Source organism: Myotis myotis, unplaced genomic scaffold, assembly GCF_014108235.1.
Source record: "Myotis myotis isolate mMyoMyo1 unplaced genomic scaffold, mMyoMyo1.p scaffold_m19_p_18, whole genome shotgun sequence".
Lineage (NCBI taxonomy): Eukaryota > Metazoa > Chordata > Mammalia > Chiroptera > Vespertilionidae > Myotis > Myotis myotis.
Window position 1 is genome coordinate 25,467,395 of NW_023416322.1, and position 22,184 is coordinate 25,489,578.

A 22,184-nucleotide genomic window follows, 5' to 3' on the forward strand; every position below is an offset into this window, starting at 1 on the left:
CAGCCACGAGGGGGCAGCAGCGAGCGCGCCGGCGCAGGGAGGGCGCTCGGCCGCGGAGGTTGAGGCGGCCCCGGAAGTGCTCCGCCGCCGCCCCGGATGGGGAAGGAGGCGGGCGTCGGTCCCCCGGCCGCGCTTCCCTACGAGCGGGCGGGCAGGTGGGTTCCGAGGGCGTCCTGTTTCGGGGCCTCCCTCCCGGCGGGGCGGTGGGGCGGCGGCGGGCGTGCGGGGCCCCGGGGTCGGCTCGTGCAGCCAAACCTGCCGTGGTCTCCGCGGGAGGCGGGCGGCCGGGCCTTCAGAGCCCTTCAGAGCACGTTTGCTGGCATGTCTGACGCCGGGCTTTCCCATTGTGGCCGACGGGTCGCTGTCTCCGATCGCCACAGATTTTTCTCTCTCCGAGTTGGATGGGAGCTCTTTAGAGGGGAGTGACCTCAGTGAAAGGATCTGTAGTTTCTTGGAGTCATTGGCTTTGGCTACATGAACCGTGGAGCTCACTTTGTCTGTAGGATGCAGTTGACTGTTCAGACCCTTTAAATAACAGGTGCCTTTGAGACCCCAGTCCAAGCTCTGGGTCCCGTCCCTGTACGTTTGCATAAGTGGCAGCGACAGGCATGCAGTGACAGGCCTTGGGGAGGCTCTCAGCCCAGCCACAAACCTCCGGGGTGTGAACCCCGAGTTCAGAGCTGGTTTGGAGGGGGGGGGGGGGCACAGGCTTTGGGGTCCGATTTTGCATATGGCTCCACCAGTTAGCATTGTTAACTTGGGTGAGTTACCTGAGCGATTTTACTAAGTTTTTTTTTTTTTACTAGTTAAAGTGGGACTAACCAACCTGCAGGATTGTGGAGATGGAATGAAAGCAGCAGCTAGTTAAGGCACTTTGCACATTGCAGGCACCCAGCTGGTGACAGCTGACAGGTGTCTATTATTATCCCAGGGAAGGTCATTAAAACCTGAAAGGAAATTTTAATGTCATTATTATAAGAGGGCCACCACATAGATTTTGCCTAGGCGTCTAATACAGTGAGTTGGTTTGATTTTAACGCAGCCCTGCCCTTAACCTGCAGCGGTTTTATAGGCTCATGGTCTGTCTTTTTGTAGGAACTTGGCTGTGTTGTTCTGCCTCAGAGAAGAAACTCCTCTTGCAGGCCTTGCCTGGGTTGCAGCCTTTGAGAACAAGGGAAGGTCAGCACAATATCAACCGCAACACAGCATGGGATTTCCGGAGAGGTCTTATTTCGAGACTTTATAAAGAACAAGAACCACATGGACTTCTGCATGGGAAATTGAACTGGCCTGAGGCTGAGGGGAAGGATGATGTGTGCCCAACCCGTACCTAACACCACAGAGATCAGGTGGCAGAAAGTCTTATATGAGCGACAGCCCTTTCCCGATAACTACGTGGACCAGCGGTTCCTGGAAGAGCTCCGGAAGAACATCCATGCCCGGAAATACCAGTACTGGGCTGTGGTATTTGAATCCAGCGTGGTGATACAGCAGCTGTGCAGCGTCTGCGTTTTTGGGGTCATCTGGTGGTATATGGACGAGGGTCTTCTGGCCCCTCACTGGCTTTTAGGGACTGGCCTGGCTTTGTCACTGACTGGCTATGTTTTGTTCGATCTCCTTGATGGAGGTGAAGGACGGAGGAAGAGTGGGCGGACCCGGTGGGCTGACCTCAAGAGCGCCCTGGTCTTTATTACTTTCACATACGGTTTCTCGCCCGTGCTGAAGACCCTGACAGAGTCTGTCAGCACGGACACCATCTACGCCATGTCAGTCTTTATGCTCTTAGGCCACCTCATCTTCTTCGACTATGGGGCCAATGCTGCCATTGTGTCCAGCACCCTGTCCTTGAATATGGCCATCTTTGCTTCTGTCTGCCTGGCCTCACGCCTGCCCCGGACCCTGCATGCCTTCATCATGGTGACATTTGCCATCCAGATTTTTGCCCTGTGGCCCATGTTACAGAAGAAACTGAAGGCATGTACTCCCCGCTGCTACGTGGGAGTCACGTTGCTCTTTGCATTCTCAGCCTTGGGGGGCCTGTTGTCCATTAGTGCGGTGGGAGCCACCCTCTTTGCCCTTCTGCTGGTGTCTATCTCCTGCCTCTGCCCTTTTTACCTCATTCGCCTACAGCTTTTTAAAGAAAACATTCATGGGCCTTGGGATGAGGCTGAGATCAAAGAAGACTTGTCCAGGTTCCTCAGCTAAGTTAGGGAACTCCGTTCTGTTATTCAGACAAGCTGATAGACTAGCCTCCCAACTAGGACCCAATCGAAGGCAAAGTTCCATTCTGGAAGCAGCAGGCTGATGTGGTGGGAGAACAGAGATCCAAAGAAGAAGTGAACCAAAGGCTTTGGTGGTGAAGGTGCTTGTCCTTTCTGTCACTTGGTGGATGAAAAAGCTTTCTGGGGCCCTCAGGCATGGTTACCTCCCATGTCTTACTCACTGTAACAAATGAAGTGATGTGGTTTCTATTTATTAAAAACTAACAACATATCCAGCAAATTGTGTCTTGGTTTTTCTGTAAGCAGAAGGCGGATAGAAGGGGCATGAAAAGCAAAGAGATAATAAAAACGCGCGATTGTGTGTTAATAAAGTCACTTCTCTACCCTTTTCAATGTACTAATTCAGGCTCCGTTATTTATCTAGAGCTCAGATCCTACAACTCTGGATGCCATGTCTAGTTTTGTTGCCTAACACTATAGAGTTGGTCTCTTAACCTTACTCAGAGTTTCTACTTGGTTCTTAATGAAACATGTATGTGCCATAATATGCAGCAAAATGCTGGGGGAATCCAAAGAGGCTGGAAGTCAGATTGAGCCGGAGTAGTAGGAAATATTTACTAGAAGAGATGGCATTTGAAGTTAGTCTTGGAAGTTAGGTGTGATTGAAGTGGGCGAAAGATGGTCTAGGCCTAGGGTGACCCCTCCTTGCCCCAGCAGACCACCTAGTCAGAATTTGGGCCTGGTTTCAGATCTTTAGAATGCCAAACAAAATTCTAATTGAAATCCCAGTAGCTGTCAATGTGATTTTTAACCTGAAATATGACTTGTGGATTCTGTAAAAAATCAGACTCCCATAAAAACTACATGCAAAATGTGCCCACCACTGAAGCACATCTGTTCTTAGCAAGCACGAAGGTGGCAGTGTCAGATGGGAGTTCCACGTTATGGGGAGGAAACATTCAATGGGAGGCTTGAGTAACCATTAGGGGCCTGTGAATATTTGGGAGTTTGGGCTTTACCGTGAAGGTAATGAGCAGTCCAGCTGACCTGAGGGGGAGTAAGTGGTCAGATCATAGGCTAGTTACTTCACTGCACTGTGTTTCAACTTTTTCGTCTGGAAAGTGGGAATGAAATTACCTCTAGAACTGTGATGATTAAATGAGATAGTTGCAAAGTACTTTGAAGAATGCTGGACACAGCACTGTGTAAGTGTTAGATTATTACTGTTGTTACTAAGTTGACATGTAGGAGACTTGTGGGCAGAGACAAGACACAGAATACATCAGGTGCCCCAGAATAGCTGGTCCCTCATGTAATGATTCCTCTGGGGGCAAGTTCCTGAATACTATTCCTTCTCTCTAGAAGTTAATTACAAATCAAATCTCATCAGGGCACCCGTGTTGCTAAGAAGTAATATTTTTATTTCTCTGAACACAGACCGCTCAAAGATGTCTTGAGCATTGACTTTAATTTGGACTAATAACTAGAAAATCAAAATGAGAAGAATCAAGGGAAAGGTGGCTGGCCTACGAAAACAGCCAGGACTAGCACGCTGGGCCTGAAGGAAGGCTCCGGGAGATACAAAGTCACTGCCTAGAACAGTGCTAGCGGTACAAGCGAATGTGGGTTAGCTTCTCAAATCTTGACATAGAGGAGCAGACCCCCTTTGAAGTTTGAGCAGGTCAAGTTTAAGACATAAAAACTCAATTCTACACACTTTTTCCATGTAACTCCTAGAACAGCGGTTCTCAACCTGTGGGTCGCAACCCCTTTGGCGGTCGAACGGCCCTTTCACAGGGGTCGCCTAAGACCATCCTGCATATCAGATATTTACATTATGATTCATAACAGTAGTAACATTACAGTTAGGAAGTAGCAACGAAAATAATTTTATGGTTGGGTCACAACATGAGGAACTGTATTTAAAGGGCCAGAAGGTTGAGAACCACTGGCCTAGAAGTTTCACAGGCCAGAAATATAAATGGATTCCAAAAAGGTTTGGGGGAAAATGCAAATAAAAAAGCCGTAAGTGTTCTGTAAGAAAATGTTGAGAAATCCGAAGCCTTTGAGAGCTGCTACATGAAGGATGAAGAGATTCAGGGACTGTAGCTGGGATGGAAGGATCAAGCACAGGTAGGACGACAAGGCGGTAGGTGTGCTTTGTTTGGGGGCATGATGGGGCTGACAGGTGATTGCCGTGTGCAGGGACCTGAGTGTAGCAACATGCACTGGTTCTGCATGGGGACCAAACTGGTGTCTGTGCTATGCCCGTATGCTATGTCAGTCCTGCAAACTTTTGAGTGAGCCTTTGGGCAACTGGCTTAAGTTGTGGATTTAAGAATTCATGCTGAGCATATTTGAGGAAGCACACGGAGCCATCATTTGCACCTTCAAAGCCAAAGGCTCAAGGTCAAGAAAAACAAAAACAAGCCAGCAGAGGGCATCAGTCACACAGTTTTACAATATTTCAAAGACTGAATGCAGGAAAAGGGGCTGGGACGCAGTGCCATCTTGTGGAAGTTATTGATAGTCCCTTTTATAAAGAAATTTAATAAGAGTCTTGGGATTCTTGCTGAATTGTGCTTTGGGAACTAGCTGAGGTCCCCACAAATTCATGAAATAAATAGCACACTGGTATTTGATAAATTATAATAGCTACATTTTGAGCATCCAGAGTGTACCAGGCATTGAGTTGGGCATTTTATATACATTGTCTTACCTATGTCTCTTACTCCTGCCAAGCAGGTATTATTTTTACTTTAAAGTTGAGTAGACTGAGAATCCCCCCAACATCTAACAAAATCTTTACTGTCCGCCAAGGCCTCTCTCTACTCACTTTCTACCATTCACATTTTATGATGTTTGGCCTCAGGAATTTATTCAGCAAATATTGGGCACTAACTATATGACACACTGTTTTATGTGCTTGTGATATATCTATAACTCAAAGGTCCTTGACCTAATAGACACAGAATAGACATAAGGTAATAAAAGCCATGGGGGAAATAATGGCATTAACTAAGGGGGTCAGTGTAGGTGTCATGGAAAAGGTAACATTTAAGCAACGACTTGAAATGTGTGAGGGAATAATCCAGATCCCAGGGGAAGAGTGTTCCAGGAAGAGGAAAGAGCTGATACAAAGGCCTGAAAGGTTAGCTTTTCCATTGTGTTAGTTGTAGCTTCAAAAATATACTGTCTTAGCTGTCACCCACTTCCGTGACTTGTTACTGTCTTGAGGATTCCCGAGTCTCTCTGGCCCCTGGATTCGCTAAGGGTTCTTTACTCTGTGCTTGCTCATGGCTCCTGCTCACCAGGGGCTCTGAAGATGGGACCTGGGTCTGAAACTCAGGACTCAATACAAAGTACTGTAAAATTTTATTAAAAACAATAGAAGTAGCAGTTTATATGCTTGACTCATTTAACCACCACCATCTTATCTGATATTAATATGTCGATAGTACTGCAATTCAACAGTAACTTGTAATGTAAAAAAAAACAAAAAATGGGTGTACATGTGGGTAGAGGAGGTGGCTGGTGTGTCAGATAGAGGCTGTCATATTCTAAAGGGCTACGGAAGCATTTTTCTTTTTCAGCAACCTTCTCTTCCTGTGGGTGAGGTCCATGTTTTTAAAACAGATTCACAATTGTAAAGATTTTCTTCAGAATCTCATGGAACTGCACTGAAGATTCCAGTATCCATTTTCTGAGTGGTGGTTTTTTAAATAATAAAAACAGTTCTAAAACAGATGTTGGCCAGTACAACATTTTTTTCAAAGTCTAGGATGAAAAGGCTACAAGTATACCATACCCCAAAGCCACTGGAAGTGTCCGTATCTGCAAACGAACAACAGACGTTATTTCCTTATCTTCTTTGTGGCTTTCAGCTTTGTAGGATGCTTGTTGAAACATCACCGTCAGTTGTAACTGGGGTGCCCAAAGTTCATAAACATTTACTTACCAGTGAAACTCTGTAAGGAAAGGACTGGAAGTTTGATTTTTCCTTACCTTTAGTTCTCTTCTCTCCATCTCTTAGAGGTCTTGGGATTTTCTGGCTGGAGCCTGGGGAGCTCTAACAACCATCACTGGTCCAGTGGAAGACCGCTACAGGTACCTTCTGAACCTAAAGCCTTTTTATTAGAAGCCAAAACAAAATTAAGGGACTACTTCAGTTTCAACACCACTGTGTCGTTTTCTCAACCAACACTTAAGTGATTTGGAGTCTTGCGTTATGCCATTCCATTAGAAATGCAAAGTTTGGTTTCTGATTGGCTGAAGTGAGTTCTATTGTTCCTTTCTTTGTCAGAGGTCAAAGCCAGCATATTCTAGAATGTTAGCTTGCAATGGGTCAAGTGGATAACCTGGTTCTAGAACTCAAATAGCTTGCTTTATGTTGTAAGCTACTTTACTCCTGTCACTGTTCTGGGGCTCCCAATAACTAGGATAGTATTATGAATTCAAGGCAGGTTTGATGCATAAATAAAGGGGTGAGGGTATTTAAGAAGTGTTATTTTTATTACAGGTACAGTGGTTCATTCCTTCTGATCAAGTTATGGTCAACACAAAAGAATGCTGTGTTTTTTAAACTCTCATATGTTGAGTGAGGGGGTCAGGGCAGGGGACTTGGGTAGAGGCATATTATGAAACTTAGAAACACTACAAACAGTAAATACACATGGAAAAACCTTCCCATGTTTTAATTTTATTCCAGGCTGCTCCCTCCCACTTTTTTCCTAAGGTGAGGAAGGGACCACACTTCTTTGCTGAGATGGGTATGGTTGCCCAGGAATTGGTTCAATTCTGCTACAACTTGAGTTTTCCTTCCTCATTGCTCACCAGGTCAACTAAGTTTTAAAGTCCTCTAAACTGTGTCACGCTGCCTATGAAAATAAGTTCATGATGAAGACAAAGTGGAAATGTATCAAACACCTAAAAAAGGTGAATCGGTGAAAACCCTTCTGTTGAGAACTGTTTCGATTTGGGGAGGTGGTGTGAGCTCATCCGGGAACACTGTCTGTTGTGACAGGAAGGCTCTCAGATGGAAATCCCATCCGATAAGAATAGAAATTATAGGATCAACCACCTGGGCTGCAGGTGAAGGGGGCCAGAGGCTGGGGGCTGTGTTATTCTGTGTCAGCTCATCACCTCCACGTGGACTCGAGCTTCAGTTGACGATCCCCTGCTTTGGTGTCCTTGATTCTTCTTAGTTATCCGGGCTTCTAACTCATAGTCCCTGAACCTGGGATATAGGAAAAAACGGATGTGTTGTGTCATATGAAAATTTTAACCTGAGAAATTGTTTTTTTTTTTCATTTTGAGTAGAAAGTGAAGTCCTTAAGATTTTTATGGTCCAAAGAAAGAGCATTCTTAGTGAGGGGTCTTGAATTGGGGGTTCCTCCCCAGGAGTTCCACATGGACTCTTTGCCAGAGCTCGCCTAGGGTAGACACAAAGGAAATGGAATGCCAATTCCTGATGAAAAACACCATTTCTTACTTTCCAGTCCAGTAGGTTCCTGTCTTAATATGCTGAAGTGATCTCAACCAATGTGAGAGACTTTTACGTTCATGTTTAGACCATGTCCATCTTCAAAAAGAAAATTCTGAATTAAACTTCAGGAAGGATTCAGATCACAGGTTTGGTGGGATGTAGTATATTACCTTAAAAAACATTTTATTTGGATAAATCTTTGGGTGCTTTTTAAAACAATAGCTTAAAATTTTAATGGTGCAATTGCCATTTGAGGATTAAGGTATTAGAAAAAGTTATTTCACTCCAGAATTCATGTAGATTCCATTATTCCAATACTTGACTGTCATCAAAAATCTTACTTCTCAAGGTGTCATTTCCTTGCCTTGTACTTTTATTCTAAACAATATTTTCCCTCTAAATTTGCCAAAATAGAGGCTTATGTGTTTAGGACCTACAATTTCTTCCATGATCTTACATATTTTATCTCCTACAAGAATATTTAGAAAAATAACAGAAATAGCAAGCTGTTTTTAAAAAATATATTTTTATTGATTTCAAAGAGGAAGGGGAGAGGGGGAGAAAGAAATATCAATGATGAAAATCATTGATCAGCTGCCTCCTGCACGGCTCACACTGGGGATCGAGCCTGCAACCCAGGTATATGCCCTAAGAATTGAACTATGACCTCCTGGTTCATAGTTTTGATGCTGAACCACTGAGCTATGCCAGCCGGGCAACAGCAAGCTGCTTTTATGCAGTAATTATTAATGGGATCCTTGGAGGCAGGTTGCAATGAATCAGCTTTCTTTTCTAGACACCCGCATTTTTACGGCATCTTTTCATACTTTTATTGGACAGACATTTCAATTGAAAATAGATTATTATTCACACCAAATAGCACCTTAAACCTCCATACTTTAAGAACTTAAAATCAATCGTTTTTCAATTTAATCTCCTTAAAAGAGCAAATTATGTATTTTTTACCTTACCTGGTTTTAGTTGAAACAAACTCTTTTTTTTTCATTTGGGTCTTCTTTAGAAAAAAGAAACAGGACACATTTCATTTTTTAAAATATATAGAATAAACTTTGTTTTTATTATAGACATGGATCAAAAATAAAAGTTTTTATGTACATATGACATATAGTGCAAACGAAAGGCTTTTAAACACCACGATGGACATGCTGTTGGAAACGAAAGGAGATGGATGATGGGGGTTAAGATGGTCGTCCTGGAACGGCAGGAGGGGGTCGCCTAGTGAAAACAAAACAAAACAAATAACAAAACACACACACACAGATGCAGAGGAAGCAAACTGTGTTTGAGTTACAAAACAAATCCAAATAAGAACATGCAAAATTATCCCACGAAAGTCCAATTCAAATTAGACCTAAAAAGCATGCAGACACGTGGGGGACACGGGAGAATGCCATGTGGCAGTTAGCTGTTCCCAGGACTTTTTCTGGCGATCAGCAGTGTGGCTAGATAGGAGCCGTTTGAGTCCACTCCAAAATCTTATGGAGGAATCCATGCAATCGCATTCAGAGAACTGGGCACAGTACCAGAGCCAAATACCTTCATGACTCGAGTATTTGTTTCCCACCCTGACTTTGGGACATTCACTTATTTCCAAAGATTTCCATAAATGTTGTGCAATCTCCATAGGGGGAGAGGGAGTTGATATAGAAATATGACAGGTGACATTCTTTTTTCAAGATGACATCAAATGAGAAGGTGTCAAAAGATCAAATGAGCTATGTGATCACAATGCAGAAAATGTCAGGATTGGAGAAAAGGATTTGCAAGTAAGAATTTGCTGCGGGTGAATATCCTGATGTGAGAGCCTTTCCAGGCCCAGGGAAACGACAAGGTGAGGCCTGGTCCATGGTGACCCCAGGATTTTGTAGAATTTCCCTCTATCTCAGAGCTGGGTGCCTCTGAAGCTCTGAATGGTTCTGAGCTGGGTCCAGGGTGAATGAGATTTGGTTTGCTGTTCTCTCTCCATGCCCCTAACCTGGCTTGCATCTTGTCAGGCCCACGGGTTTGGAGATAAGTTTCCAGAACTGTGCTTCATTTAGACATCAGCCTCTCTGGGTGTTTCATGGCTGGAGAAGGTCCAGTAAAGTCTCCAGCACCAGGCACAGCTCTGGTTTCCGGCAGTATCTACACTTCAATTTCCTCTTTCTAAGCAAATCGGGAACAGGCTCAACATTACCGCAAGCCATGAGCCGGAGTGAGCTCGGTCGGCGCCCTACCCTCTGGGGGACTTCTCTGGGGCTACGTGTTCAACAATATACTCACTTCCGTCTTACTCTTGTAACACTTCAGTGAGTGGAGCAATGAAGTCTACAAAGAAAAAACAAACACAAAAACAAACTTCTTTTTCATCGTCTCTGAGATGTTAAGGAGCCAAAATGAAGGAGCTATTTCTGAGCAGTGGTCCAAAAAAAAAAAAAAAAAAATCTCACCTCCCCCCAGGTCCAAGACCATTTTTTGCTTCGGTCCAATTTAAGCTGGCCACACTAAAGAGGCCTCCCATCCATATAACCAACAAAGAACTTGTCATTGGTACCTCACCTTTCAAGCGAGGAGGTAGGGGGGCCTGCATGCCTTGAGCTGTGGAAATCCAGGTAATGGGTGTCCCTGGTGTTTTCATGAAGAAAGTGGAATTAAATTCCAGGCAGGCTCAATGAGATTTATTACCTGCCCAGACAAACTAGTTTTGAGTTCTGGAGGGGCTTTGGGACACTTTAATGACCTCAGCGGGGTGGGAAGGTAAGCCATTAAACCGAGCAGCAAGTCCCCAGTGCTGAAGGGACATTCTGTTTGCATTTGCCACAGTGCTTTTCTGTTGGAGTTACTGTGGTGCTCTAACCCAGACACAGGGCCAGAAACTCCATGTCTTGGAATGCAGGGTAATCCCCCCAAATATGGGTTAAATCTGAAAAGATAGAAACATCAATTGAGCTATCAGCTGTTAAAGTGTGTATACATTTTTGGGGGACACCCTGTATATTTCACCAACAGGGAGAATATTTGCTTCTAACTTCAGAATGATGTTTATTCCCTTAGACAACTCTGTCCTTTCCTCTTCACTTATCCTGGGTCTAACTTTCCTCTCGGGGCCCGTTAGGTCATGGATCACGGCAGTTTGGGTTTTGCAATTTCCTTTCCATTATTTTCTACATGTTGCTTGCGCCATGCTGAAGTGCTTGAAGGCAAGTCTTGAGGCTATTTGGGCCTTTTATGTAAAGAGTTCCAAAGGTACCTGATACTGTTGCCGCCTCTAAAATAAAAGTTGGAGGACTAGATTCGAACACTGAGTAGCTAACACATTTCAAAGCCCCCCATGGCAGTATTCACCATGCGACTTAATCGACCTAACCAAGATTATAATGCCAGGTTCCATCTTCTTAAGCTTTCTGAAAAATAACTTCCCAGAATTGTTCCGCAGAACAGGAAGGTGAGGAGACAGGAAAAACTGAGTATGGAACACGGCATAATTCATACAGAAAAGACTCAAGTATCAATGAGAGTGATGAGTCACCCCATTTCTCTGGGATCTGCCTCAGTGCTGCCATCCGGCCTCACGGTGACATTCCTGTGGCAAGATCCCCAGCAAGGTCTTCCTCAGGACATTTTTCTTTTCTGTCACAATCTCCCAAAACCTTCTCTGCTTGCTTTCTTGGCCCATCATTCAGGGACTTAACATCCTAGAGCAGCAGGGAGCCTGAAGTCTTGGGCAAGTGGGACAAGAAAGGCCATGCAAATAGGCATCCTTCTCAATTCTTCTCTGATGCTCTTTTATTTGAAATCATGCCCGATCCTTTCCTTTCTGAGAATAAAATGGGGGTGATGGAATTTTTGAAGGAGCTCTTGTTTGGAAAGTGAGAGAGAAAAGGCCTTGAAAAGTATCTGTATCCTCCACAAGGCTCGCTAAGACTCACTGCGTGCACCTCTCTAAACTGCTTCATGCCGCCTGTTTCCATGTGACCTTCCTGCTCGGGTCCAAACACTCCCGTGACAAAGCACCAGAGCTCCAGGAGGACTGTCCTCAGCTGGGAGCGCTGGCTGCTCTCACAGGTGACCGTCTCTGCTGGGATGGTCACACCCAGTGCCTTTCCCCGCCAGCCTGTGAAATGCTCCGTGAACAAAGCATCAGCGGCCAAGTGAGTCTGAGAAACATGGAGCACAAACCCTCTCCTGGAAGCTCACGATGCAACCTGATATTAACGCTTCTGTACAGTCTTCCAGTAAATAATAATAATAATAAAAACATAATAGAATTTTCAGTCATCCTTTCCCAGGTACATTTAACCAGGAAACCCATGTGTGTGTAAAACATTAAAACCTCATGGAATGCACTCTGGGAAACTTCCGCCAACATCTCTTGCATGTACCCTCGTGATTAGGTATCGCAGTGTGAGAGATCACCACACACGGGCTTCAGAGGGACCGGGTAGGTGTGGGTTGTACCAGGAAGGAGGGCACCACAGCCATCTCACCCAAACACCTGGCGAGTTTCTCAGTATGCAATTCAAAGATTCCCGCAGAAAAACAAAATTCTGGAGAACTAATTGAGAAGATATTTACACAGGTGCCAGTACTATTTTAAAAATAAAAATGGAAATTTGTCACATAGTTACACTAAGGTCCCTTGGTTTTGGTAATTTCTATTAGAAACTATTCTGAATGAAGAATCATGCAGTAAAACCCGCCCCCCCCCCCCCCCCCCCCGCACAGCACCCTACACATATGCACAACACGGGTCTCATCCTGACTCTCTCTCCAGTAAGCAGCTGCCTTTGAAGGCAGTGATGGATCCACGCGTGGGAGAGGTGTGAGAGAAATAACCACAGGGCAGCAGGAATCAGCACAGCAATCTTTCCAAATCATCTTTTCACTGTGAGCGGATCCTGAACATAAGGAGAGTAAACTAGCATCCCGCCCCCTGTCCCATTCCTTCTTGTCTCTGCTTTAGGATGGCACAATCTGGGACTATGCATGTTGGTAAGGGACCAATTCTCAAAACTCTTAATGATGAGTCTTTCTTTATTCTCTGGAAACACAGGAGAACAAGGATGTGTGTAACTACTGAATACTCTTCCTTCCATTCTCTTAACATTGGGGAAATGGAAAGGGGTTAACTTGTCCCCTAAATCCCCAATGAGTAAACGATGGAGGCCAACTATTGAGTCAGGAACTCAATATTTTCTGTAAGAAATGCCTTCTGTGGATCTAACATATGGGTAAAGTATTCTTCTTCCCTCTGCTTCCCAGGGTTTTCCATGAACACTCCTTTGCAACAGCAAAATGCCACAGTGCCTCTTGGCAGGTGTCACGTCACACCCTCCAGCTGTCAAAGGTTTGGGCCCTTCTCGAATCTAGTCCAACAATGACTTCAAATCAGGAATAAAGGTCCCCCATTCTCCTGCCTTTGATTTTTCCCATTTGCTGCTCCCTTTAAAAATCTCGTTCTTCCCCGAATTAATGAGAGTAATGCCAAATGTTATTCTCCATGTTGGTAATTCTGGGCCAATTCGATCAAAAGGGTTAGAAATATTTACAAGTCTCAGATCTTTACTGTTATGCACAGAAATGACTCGAATACATACAAAAATGAGGAGGGGGGAGTCCTTCAAATGTTACCATTTATTTCAGGTTCAGAAATACAGCTTCACATTTTCACAACAGGTACATGTGACCTTCACGACTGATACAGGCTTCAAAATTTCCATTTGCAGAGTCCATCCACATACCAGCATTAAGAAACCCCAAAGTGCCAAGAAGACAGTGGAAAGTATTCTGGCTCAAATTAATCAAAGACAACAGCAGAGACGAGGTTTTGCTTCTGTACACTGCTTCTTCATAAAAAGGCAAAAGAGGAATTTGATTTAAAAAGGGGAGTGAAAATAACATAGACAAGCAAGCAAAACACAGACTGTACACATGAAATCCAACTCCAATGCAATCATGGTGGAGTTTCTGGTTGGCAGAAATAATTTTTATCACGTTGGCAGCAGAAATGCAAGAGGTTAGACAGAGTAATTTTTATCATAACTTTCAAAACATTACATAATGAGCAAAGTTGGAGGGATTCAAGGATAAAAATGAGAGAAATAGATGCCTTGAGGTGAGCCAGGCGAGAAACCCAGACCAGAGAAGTGAAAGGTCTCACGAACATAGCAGAATGAACAGGTTTCCGACAAACAAGACTGTCCTTGAGCTTCCCCTCTCTCATTCTCACACATTCACACATGCCTACACATACATACCAAGAGCAAAGTTTACACTACATATGCTTCAAAATAGTCTTAAAGCTCAGAATACAGAGCACCACATAATTTAAACACACCAGCTAGTCAGGATGACTTAAGATGACCTAGAAGACACATTTGAGCTTTTAAGAAAGGACTGAGTGATCAAGGGCACTCATGCTCTGAAAATCGTCTAGTTTCCTTCACATTCAACTCTCAGTTCAGAGCTAGCAGTCCTCTGGGTGAAATGGTACAAATCTCATGTCTTGCGTTTCACATCTCATCTCCTTTCGCTGAGTTCCATAAATAGAGACCTCTATGTAGGCTTTAGTCTCAATGTTAAGGAGGTTCCTGTCAATTTCAAATTACATTGTTTTCCAAATACAAAAGTGTTCACCTGGAAAAGGGGATGGATGACCTATCTCCAAGGTATTAAGAAACTTCTCTTCTGCATTTTTAGCCAATTTATTCAGAGAGATCCACTGCTTTTATTATATTACTGTAACCCTCTATTTTTTTTTAAACTTTACTGGAAAAAAAATGACTATATAGACCAACTTAGCTGTTTAAGAATCAGCCCAGCAATCCAAGGATAATTAGAGATCGTAAAGGTAGGTTTCCAGGTCTTACACTTTTGATCGAACTATATCAGCAAAGGTTATTTCTTCTTAGACAGCAATGCTGTGATTTAGATACAAATGCCTGTGGATGTTATCCCACCATACTGTCATGGTAACTCTTAGCTTTGTGCCTCTCAGCATGAATACAATCTGGAGAAAATTTTGTATGCCTCACATGCTGTCTGAGAAATGGACCACTGTTGTCACATATTATGGCAGACTCTCCAAAGCTACCTCTTGTATTAGCACAGTTTAAAAAATAGATTCATACCCACACATACAAAGCACATGTATACATACATATTTATACCCATACACATACATACAGTGCACATACAATCACACTCATGCATGTGGCATTCTAACAAGGGCTTTTAAACCTACTTACCCAAAGGGGCACAAAATACAGATACTTACAGAAACAAACTGACTGTGTATATACCATTGCACATAAAGACACATGCATAGAAAAGGTGTTTGTACACAGGAAACATCAACATTGATCACATACTGGTATTAGGTCCCATTTCATATTTGAGAATTATGACTGATGCTATACTGAAAAGTCATAAAATTAATCTACAGGACTACTTTTTAATCCTAAAATTTTAATCCTAAATCAGAAACTGTTTCATGATAATGTTTTGGAATAGATGAGTTTGCATCTGAACACGTAGGCAATTTGCTAATAAATAGACCCCACTGCTCTTCTATGTTATAAAACACAGCTAAAAGCAATAATCAGAAGAGTAATTTTGGTAGATGATTTCTGGAAATGCAATATAGCTGTTCTGATTTAATACTATTTCAATAATCTTTCCATAGTTGAGTAAATGGTTATTCCAAATTAGTCAATAAGCATGCAAGATTTAGCATGTGACAATAAAATAGATTGACCTATCAAAAAGACAGTTTATTTTTCTAGTTACTAGAAAGCTGTGTACTTTATTTTGTTCTGCTAGACATCACGGAGCTCCATCTATTACACAGACCGTATCAGAGTTCAGAGGAAGTTACAATAGACCTGAAGTGGAATGGAAAACACTCAGGAAGCTCATTGAGCTACATTCCTACCTTAAGGCCTGATATGAACACTGTACTTCAAACTGTACACACCCTTAGCGCTCCCCACTTCATTCACATTGACATCTTCCTTTAGCGGGATGCACAACTCTGGGAAATGGGATTAATGCTAATCATGTGACACCGTAGCAAAATAAAAATATTCTCCAACACAAGGACTGAAATTCCAGGGAAGACTAGGTCTCATCAGAAATAACTCAAACTAGAAGAACTATAATAATTAGAAGAAAAATGGAACCACAAAGAGAGACAGTTGGGACAGTGAAACTGTGTGATTACACTGAGAACAAGAGCCAAAGAGGACAATGCCATGTTTATGACTGCATAGGATCAGGGGAAAGGAACTTGGAAAAAGAATCTCCAGTTTTCTCTGACATGGCTTGTGCTGATCTAAGAACACGCCTGTGGTTATCCACAGTATTTTCCTTTAACAGAAGGACATTTTTGAAATACAGCAAAACGCAAAACCACATATAGCACAAAGCCAAACCCTGGAGTATATGTTCCGGGAGCTGCCTATTTTAGAGAATTCAAAGGAAGAAGCAAAGGGAATCCTTAAAAGAGAGGATTTTATAAAAAGATCTCACTGTAGATTATTTCACTATGAATGTTTACTTAACACATTTCCATTTAGCTATGACACTATTTTAAAAAGAACATGTGTCCTTCACAGAGAGTTAATGTTTATTCCAATGGAAAAAAAAAAGATATAAGAAGATTTAGGGTGGTGATCTTTATACAATCATGTAACTTAAGAGGTGAAATGCCCTTTTTGTGAATCTTGAACTCTCTGAGTTTTGCCTAACTGGGCTGGCTGTGACCTTTTAGAATAAGTTCAAAACAATGCCACTTAGCTTGGCGAGTTCTCTTTTTAATAATGGTTTAAGGTTTTTACTTCATACTTTATGGGTGTCTGCTTTGGGTATAAACTACACAGGAAATTAAAGTGAAGTTAACATACAAATCATGTTTGCTGCTTTCAAAGGGAGACATTTCAGTTGGTGAAAACTGATTTACTTCTGCAGAATATGAAATAGTGTCGCGGGACGCTGCCATCCAGTGAATACTTGGTCTGCTGTCTGGGAACAGTTAGCAGACAAAATTCCAGTTGGCTTCTGGCTGTTTCCTATGTGCTAATCATCTGGTCCTAGGTCATCGAAACTCGGCCTTAAGACTGAACTATTAACCCCCACGCAAAAGGGCTCTTGTAAATTTCAGAAACGTTACAATGTGCCCATTTGCTTTGGATCTCAGTGCCTTAATGCCATTTTCTGGAATAACCTGGATAAGGACTCTGAAGTTGTCTAAGTGACTTTTCATTTCATTCCAGGTTCCATTCCTTAAATATGGTTATCCCATGGTGAGGCTCACGATTCGTGAAGAAAGCCTAGAATGGATAGACAGTTACTTTAAGCTTGCTTTAAAGGTGGGATACATTTTTATGTAAGAGAATTACATATCAGCAAAGAGGAATATTTTTGCTCCAACCAACAAAATAAATAAATCAACTGGAATTAGTGTCAAAGCGTAATCAGCCATGCCTAAAATTAGATGAATCTGAAAAAAAAAAAAAAAGAGATATTTTCCATGTCAGCTTCATTGTGACCTAGGAGGAGGTGATTATATAAACAAATAAAGAAAATACATTTTCCAGATGCTTGTAGAGATGTGATATTTTGCTTCTTCCTGAATTCTGAAATTAACTAGTCAAATCTACTGACTGCCTACAGAAAAACAAGCTCTGAGTCGCTGGCTATTGAATGTGCTTCTAGCATGAAACCAAACACACTGGCATGAGGGGAAGCCCTCTGGAGCAACCAAGGCAGTAACTTTTCCTTTGAGAATGACCTCACACTTTTCGAAAAGCTTTATTCTTAAGAAACTCCAATTAAAAAAAAATCACTTCCCAGAAGTCTTATGAAATAAAGAGGAAGAAATGGATCTAAACAGGTAATTATGGAATAGAAAGAAACATTAATAAACATTAATACCACACCTGTTAGCCAAAACAGAATGTGGCACAATAAATGTGTATGGCTTAGGTCTAAGCCCACCATCTGATATCTCTTAAGGATTATATTTAATGGGCTATCTGGAAGGTAACCTGGGAAATTTCTTCTTCAAAGAAATTTCAAATATATGCCAGCGTAGGCATATAGTCCCCAAGGTATAGGGCTGCCATACAAACCTACCTTGGTCGATACAACATAGGAAGGCTCGAAGGGTCAGCAGTTTTCAAGAGCCAAACCCCAATGGTTTGACATACCATGAGCAATGCAGATGAGTGACAGATGCATTAGTAAAACTGGTTACTTGTCTACTGATGTCCACACATGCGACTACTCATGATTTACTGCAATGGTTATCAAATATGTTGCTTTCGTATAATTCATTAGTAATTAACTGCCATGCCAGACACTCCGTTTAGTCTAATAAGGATTCTAGTGGACGGATTATAGTGGGACGAGTTGGTGATGGGGGTGGTCTCCGGCTAGAAAGAGAGAAAGAGAAAGGTAAAGAAACAGGTAGACTATCTAGCAGAAGGCTGCCCCAAAGACACCAAAGAAGAGCCATTGCCCACATGCTCATGCACAGACAGGCCAGCAGGAGTGTTTGCCACCTGTGATAATTTTAATACTGTTAGCTTTCAGTCACCGATCATTTTTTAAAACAAAAATGAGGTGTTTTTCATAGGCAAATCTTTCTGAAAACATGTTATCCCTCCCAATAGTAGTGCAAATATTAACTCATTGAAAAACCATCTGAAATATACTGCATATTCTTAGCCGATCGCATATGATCACAGAGAGTTAACTGTATTGTGTAACTATAAGGTATAGTCTAAGAACCAATGCTAGGCCTTGGAGAATGAGGAGTTTTGAATTTTTATTTTCAATTATGTAATAATATCTTACTCTTTTTCTCCATCAGGATATTTGCGATCATTTCTAATGGACTTCAGCAATTGCTTTCTCCAACTTGTTTCATATCTACATCTAATTGGCAGAAAACCAGAGAATCAGGGTTTTTGGAGTTCTCTACAGTAAGTGTAAATAGGCTCAGGATGAGTACCCAAGTATCCGAGCATCCGAGTCCTGGTAAATTGCATGACCTCTTGTTCCTATTTTGGGTCCTAGAAGTTTTATTATTAGTAGTAATTTTGCTCACTTTCTAGTTTGGTAATGGTGTTTCTGATAGCTGAGGTTGCTGAATAAACAAACTCATGATAATGTTGTATTATTGTACCTGTCAACTTTACCAAGTAATACTCCTCATTTCCTGACCTTCCACATTTATTTCCTAAATGTATTAATAAGTCTTTGTGTGTGTACTTGGCTTCGTATGTAGTATCTTGGGGAGTGATTTTTATAACCAACCAAATTAAGTAAGTTCTATAAATTATTACCTTTCTTCTTGATAAAACTCTCCCATTGATCCCATTGATTTTTCCCCCTCAGAAAGACCTCTTCTTGAATGTCATGGAATTTCTTTCTGTATTGGAAACACTATAAATTGACCAAATCAAATATCCTTTCTCAGGTATAAAGAAGGAAAGTTAGAAAAGTTAGAGAAAACAATCATGATATGTTTAAAAAAATCACAAAGTTATAAAATAAAACTAGATACTTAAGGAAAAAACAATGCAAAAGAGATATTGTTGATTAGTGGTAAAAAATCAATCACTTAGGCACAAATTCATAAGTATCAGTAGAGTTCCTTTTGCTTCCTGCACCTAAAAAAGTCTAAGTGGCTTTAGAAGAAAGGTTTCGTTGGGAAAGTGCATTCCAGCTTAACGTCTTATACTAGTCTTCTTATTAAGCAGGAACTCAATTTTTGAAATTTGGAGATACTTTATAGGCACAGTAACAAAACGAAACCAACCAATACTAGCTGTTTAATGGAGTAAACAAGTAAGTCCTCTTTCTGCAGAGAGGCTACTGGCTACAGTGACCACCTGAAATGTTTTGGCCATTCCCTGCTGGAAAAAATCCTCCCATAATCCCTTTTTTACTTATGACCGAGCAAAATGCCTGTTCTTTCACTAGCATAGTGATCATGTTCATTTAAATGGCCATATTTATTTAACCTATGTCCTGAATTTTGAACTTGCATCATTTTCCCCTTTGATGGGAAGGTTCTAGAGGCCAGAGGTCCTGTCCAGTTAACTTGTTTCGTATAGTCTTTAGCTTGTGTTACATCTCAGTATCTTTCTGTTCATCAACTGGAACTGATATTCATCCTTCAAGACCCATCAGTGAAGTCTTCTCTGATCTCCCTTCCCCTATCTTGATACATTGCTTCTATAGCGTATCAACATATGTCGGTATCACATGGAATCCTAATTAGGTTTATGCTTCTCTTCCCCCCATTAGAAATGGGATTACTCATCTTCATATTCTTCAATCTTTATCTTAGGGCTTGTCATTCAGCCACAGAATGTTGGACAACTGGATAAGTGAAAGTTACTCCTAAGGTAAGAAACAACTTATAAGATCTCGTGTTACCCATTGATCTTTCCATGACACAAAAGGTATTTGTTAGTAAATGAGTGCTATGGCAAAACTAACACACACAAAACTATAGTGACATGTAGGATTTAGACCCTTGGAAACTCCACCTATAAAGTATTTGACTGCTCAATTCTTCAGTAGGTGTTTGAAATAAATAAATACTAAATAATAGGCCCCCTGTCCTCATGGAATTAAATAAATAATCACGCTATCTATAGAAAAGTATTCTTAGCAACTAAGCAGTTATTGGGGGAAGGGCAAAGGAGTTGGCCAGAATTTGAACTTAAAGAAGAGAAATTCTACTAGAAGACTCAATAATGGGTTAGATTCAGGTAGGGAATTTCATTTGAAAAAAAGTGAATCTTAAACTATAAATTTAGTGACAAGTAGGATATACCGTGGCATGGTGGATTGGAAATTGTTTCATGCACACGTGATAGCTTGAACCAAGGACTACAGCCAAACAGGGAAAGGAATGCAAACTGGTTCTTTTCTGATCCTTTTGTTCTTGGCTCAAATGTCCTTCCTCAGCCCTTCCTGACCACCATCACCCCAATCACTTCATGATGTTTGTGTATTTCATAGCGCTTACCCCTGGTTTTAATTATGTATTCATTTTCTAGATTATTGCCTGTGTCCTCCTAGTAGATTCCTTGAGAGCAGAGACCACATAGTTTGTATTTATTACATGTCTTCAGCATTTAGTATAATGTGATTAGAAGGCAGTGAATAAATGTTTATTAAATAATGGACAGACAAATATATGAAAAGTCCCAAACAAAGATGTTTTAAGCAGGTCAGAGTATAAGCCAGGTCAATGAGTAGGTTCAATGAGGCGGGAAATGTAACACTTGGAGGCTTATATTTGAAGCATCAAGTTTATACAAATAGAATCAGAAGTCAAAAGATATAATTCCAGCTCCAATGGCCAACTTGTACAATTATTAACTCACTATATAAAAGCCTCAGTTTTCTCATATATGACAGGGGAGACCCACTAGAGGACCTATGACATGCCTTCCAGTTATGCATTACCTGCATTATTTATGGAGCACCTACTATGTGTACTGCATTATGCTGCAGGATTTTTACGAACCCAGAATCTACTCCTAGTGGAAGACAAGTGGGATAAAACAAATCTGCAAGGAGTTCTACTATAGCACCCCAATTTAAGTGGGAAAAATAGGACAAAAATTTTTGTAATTTTTATAATTTTGAAGGGAGGAAGTCAACACTGGGGAGAAAGAATAGAAAGATTTCAAAACTCTGATGGCCCAGTAATCTCTCATTAACCTCCTCTCAGTCCTTGCACCATGCTGATGGGACCAGAGAAAGACGACAGTAATAGGCACCCCCAGAAGGCTGGACACCAGGAGAATGCAGCTTTCCGCCGCGTGCCAGGACTTTTGTCTGTCTTGTTCACCACCATATCCCAGAGCTTACCATGGTCTTTGGCTCATCCTACCTTTTTTCCAAATAAATCAGAGAACCTATCCATCATGTGCTTTTCAAGGAACTCTCTAGGACCTTCCATTGAATGGGAACAGCATACCTGAGTGGCAATTTTATGATTGAAAGAATGAGAAAGAAAATTTCCAGCATGTCCTCTCAAAATAATTATGACTTCTTTAAAATATGCCCAGCTTCAGCTGAAAGTAACCCTTATATGCACTTAGTAGTTAAAAAATCCTACAGAGCCCCTAAGTCTTCTGGAAGAAATGAACGTAATTTTCTTTCTAAAACAATAAACCCCCAATAATCTGTATATAAAACTAGAAAGCAATTCAGGGGGAGCGTGAAGTTGTTCAGCATGAATTTTCTTAAGTAATGCTAAGATGTCTGCCAACTTCAACACCAGAGAAACGTTCAGGGTTTACTGTGAAGATTCACTTCATTGGTCTGGTTCCCAACCATTCAAATTTCCAAGGACATTCACCTCATAAGACAGTTTGTTTTGAGCAGAGCGAAGTTATTTGTTTTGTGCTGAGCTTCCCTCGGCTGCTCTTTTAGTGACGGGCTTCATT

The 22,184-nt window shown here is 41.7% G+C and overlaps 2 protein-coding genes across 12 annotated transcripts in view; one reads left to right on the forward strand and one right to left on the reverse strand.

The window, feature by feature from the left end:
• Positions 1-3: 3 nt before the first annotated feature.
• Positions 4-2,502, forward strand: PIGC (phosphatidylinositol glycan anchor biosynthesis class C). 4 transcript variants are annotated; one of them, XM_036344558.1, is made up of 2 exons: positions 4-155; positions 1,096-2,502. In XM_036344558.1, the coding sequence occupies exon 2, from the start codon at positions 1,309-1,311 to the stop codon at positions 2,203-2,205; it is 897 nt and encodes a 298-aa protein (XP_036200451.1). In that variant the 5' UTR covers positions 4-155; positions 1,096-1,308; the 3' UTR covers positions 2,206-2,502. The 4 variants fall into 4 exon arrangements, with proteins under 4 accessions (XP_036200451.1, XP_036200452.1, XP_036200454.1 ...); XM_036344559.1 differs by lacking the exon at positions 4-155 and adding an exon at positions 212-538; XM_036344561.1 differs by lacking the exon at positions 4-155 and adding an exon at positions 742-761.
• Positions 2,503-8,788: 6,286 nt separating this feature from the next.
• The window catches only part of DNM3 (dynamin 3), a 377,759-nt gene continuing 364,363 nt past the window's right edge, over positions 8,789-22,184 (reverse strand). For 4 of the 8 annotated variants that reach the window (XM_036342907.1, XM_036342913.1, XM_036342909.1 and 1 more), the window contains one exon: positions 13,324-18,140. In XM_036342907.1, the coding sequence (XP_036198800.1) occupies positions 18,074-18,140 (67 nt within the window). In that variant the 3' untranslated portion in view covers positions 13,324-18,073. Of the gene's footprint in view, positions 8,944-13,323; positions 18,141-19,055; positions 19,156-22,184 lie in introns of those variants that run through there. The other 4 variants (XM_036342917.1, XM_036342912.1, XM_036342915.1 and 1 more) reach the window with 3 other exon arrangements.

Excerpts from the sequence above, each read along its gene's own strand:
- PIGC (XM_036344558.1), top strand. The coding sequence starts at position 1,309 with ATGATGTGTGCCCAACCCGTACCTAACACCACAGAGATCAGGTGGCAG.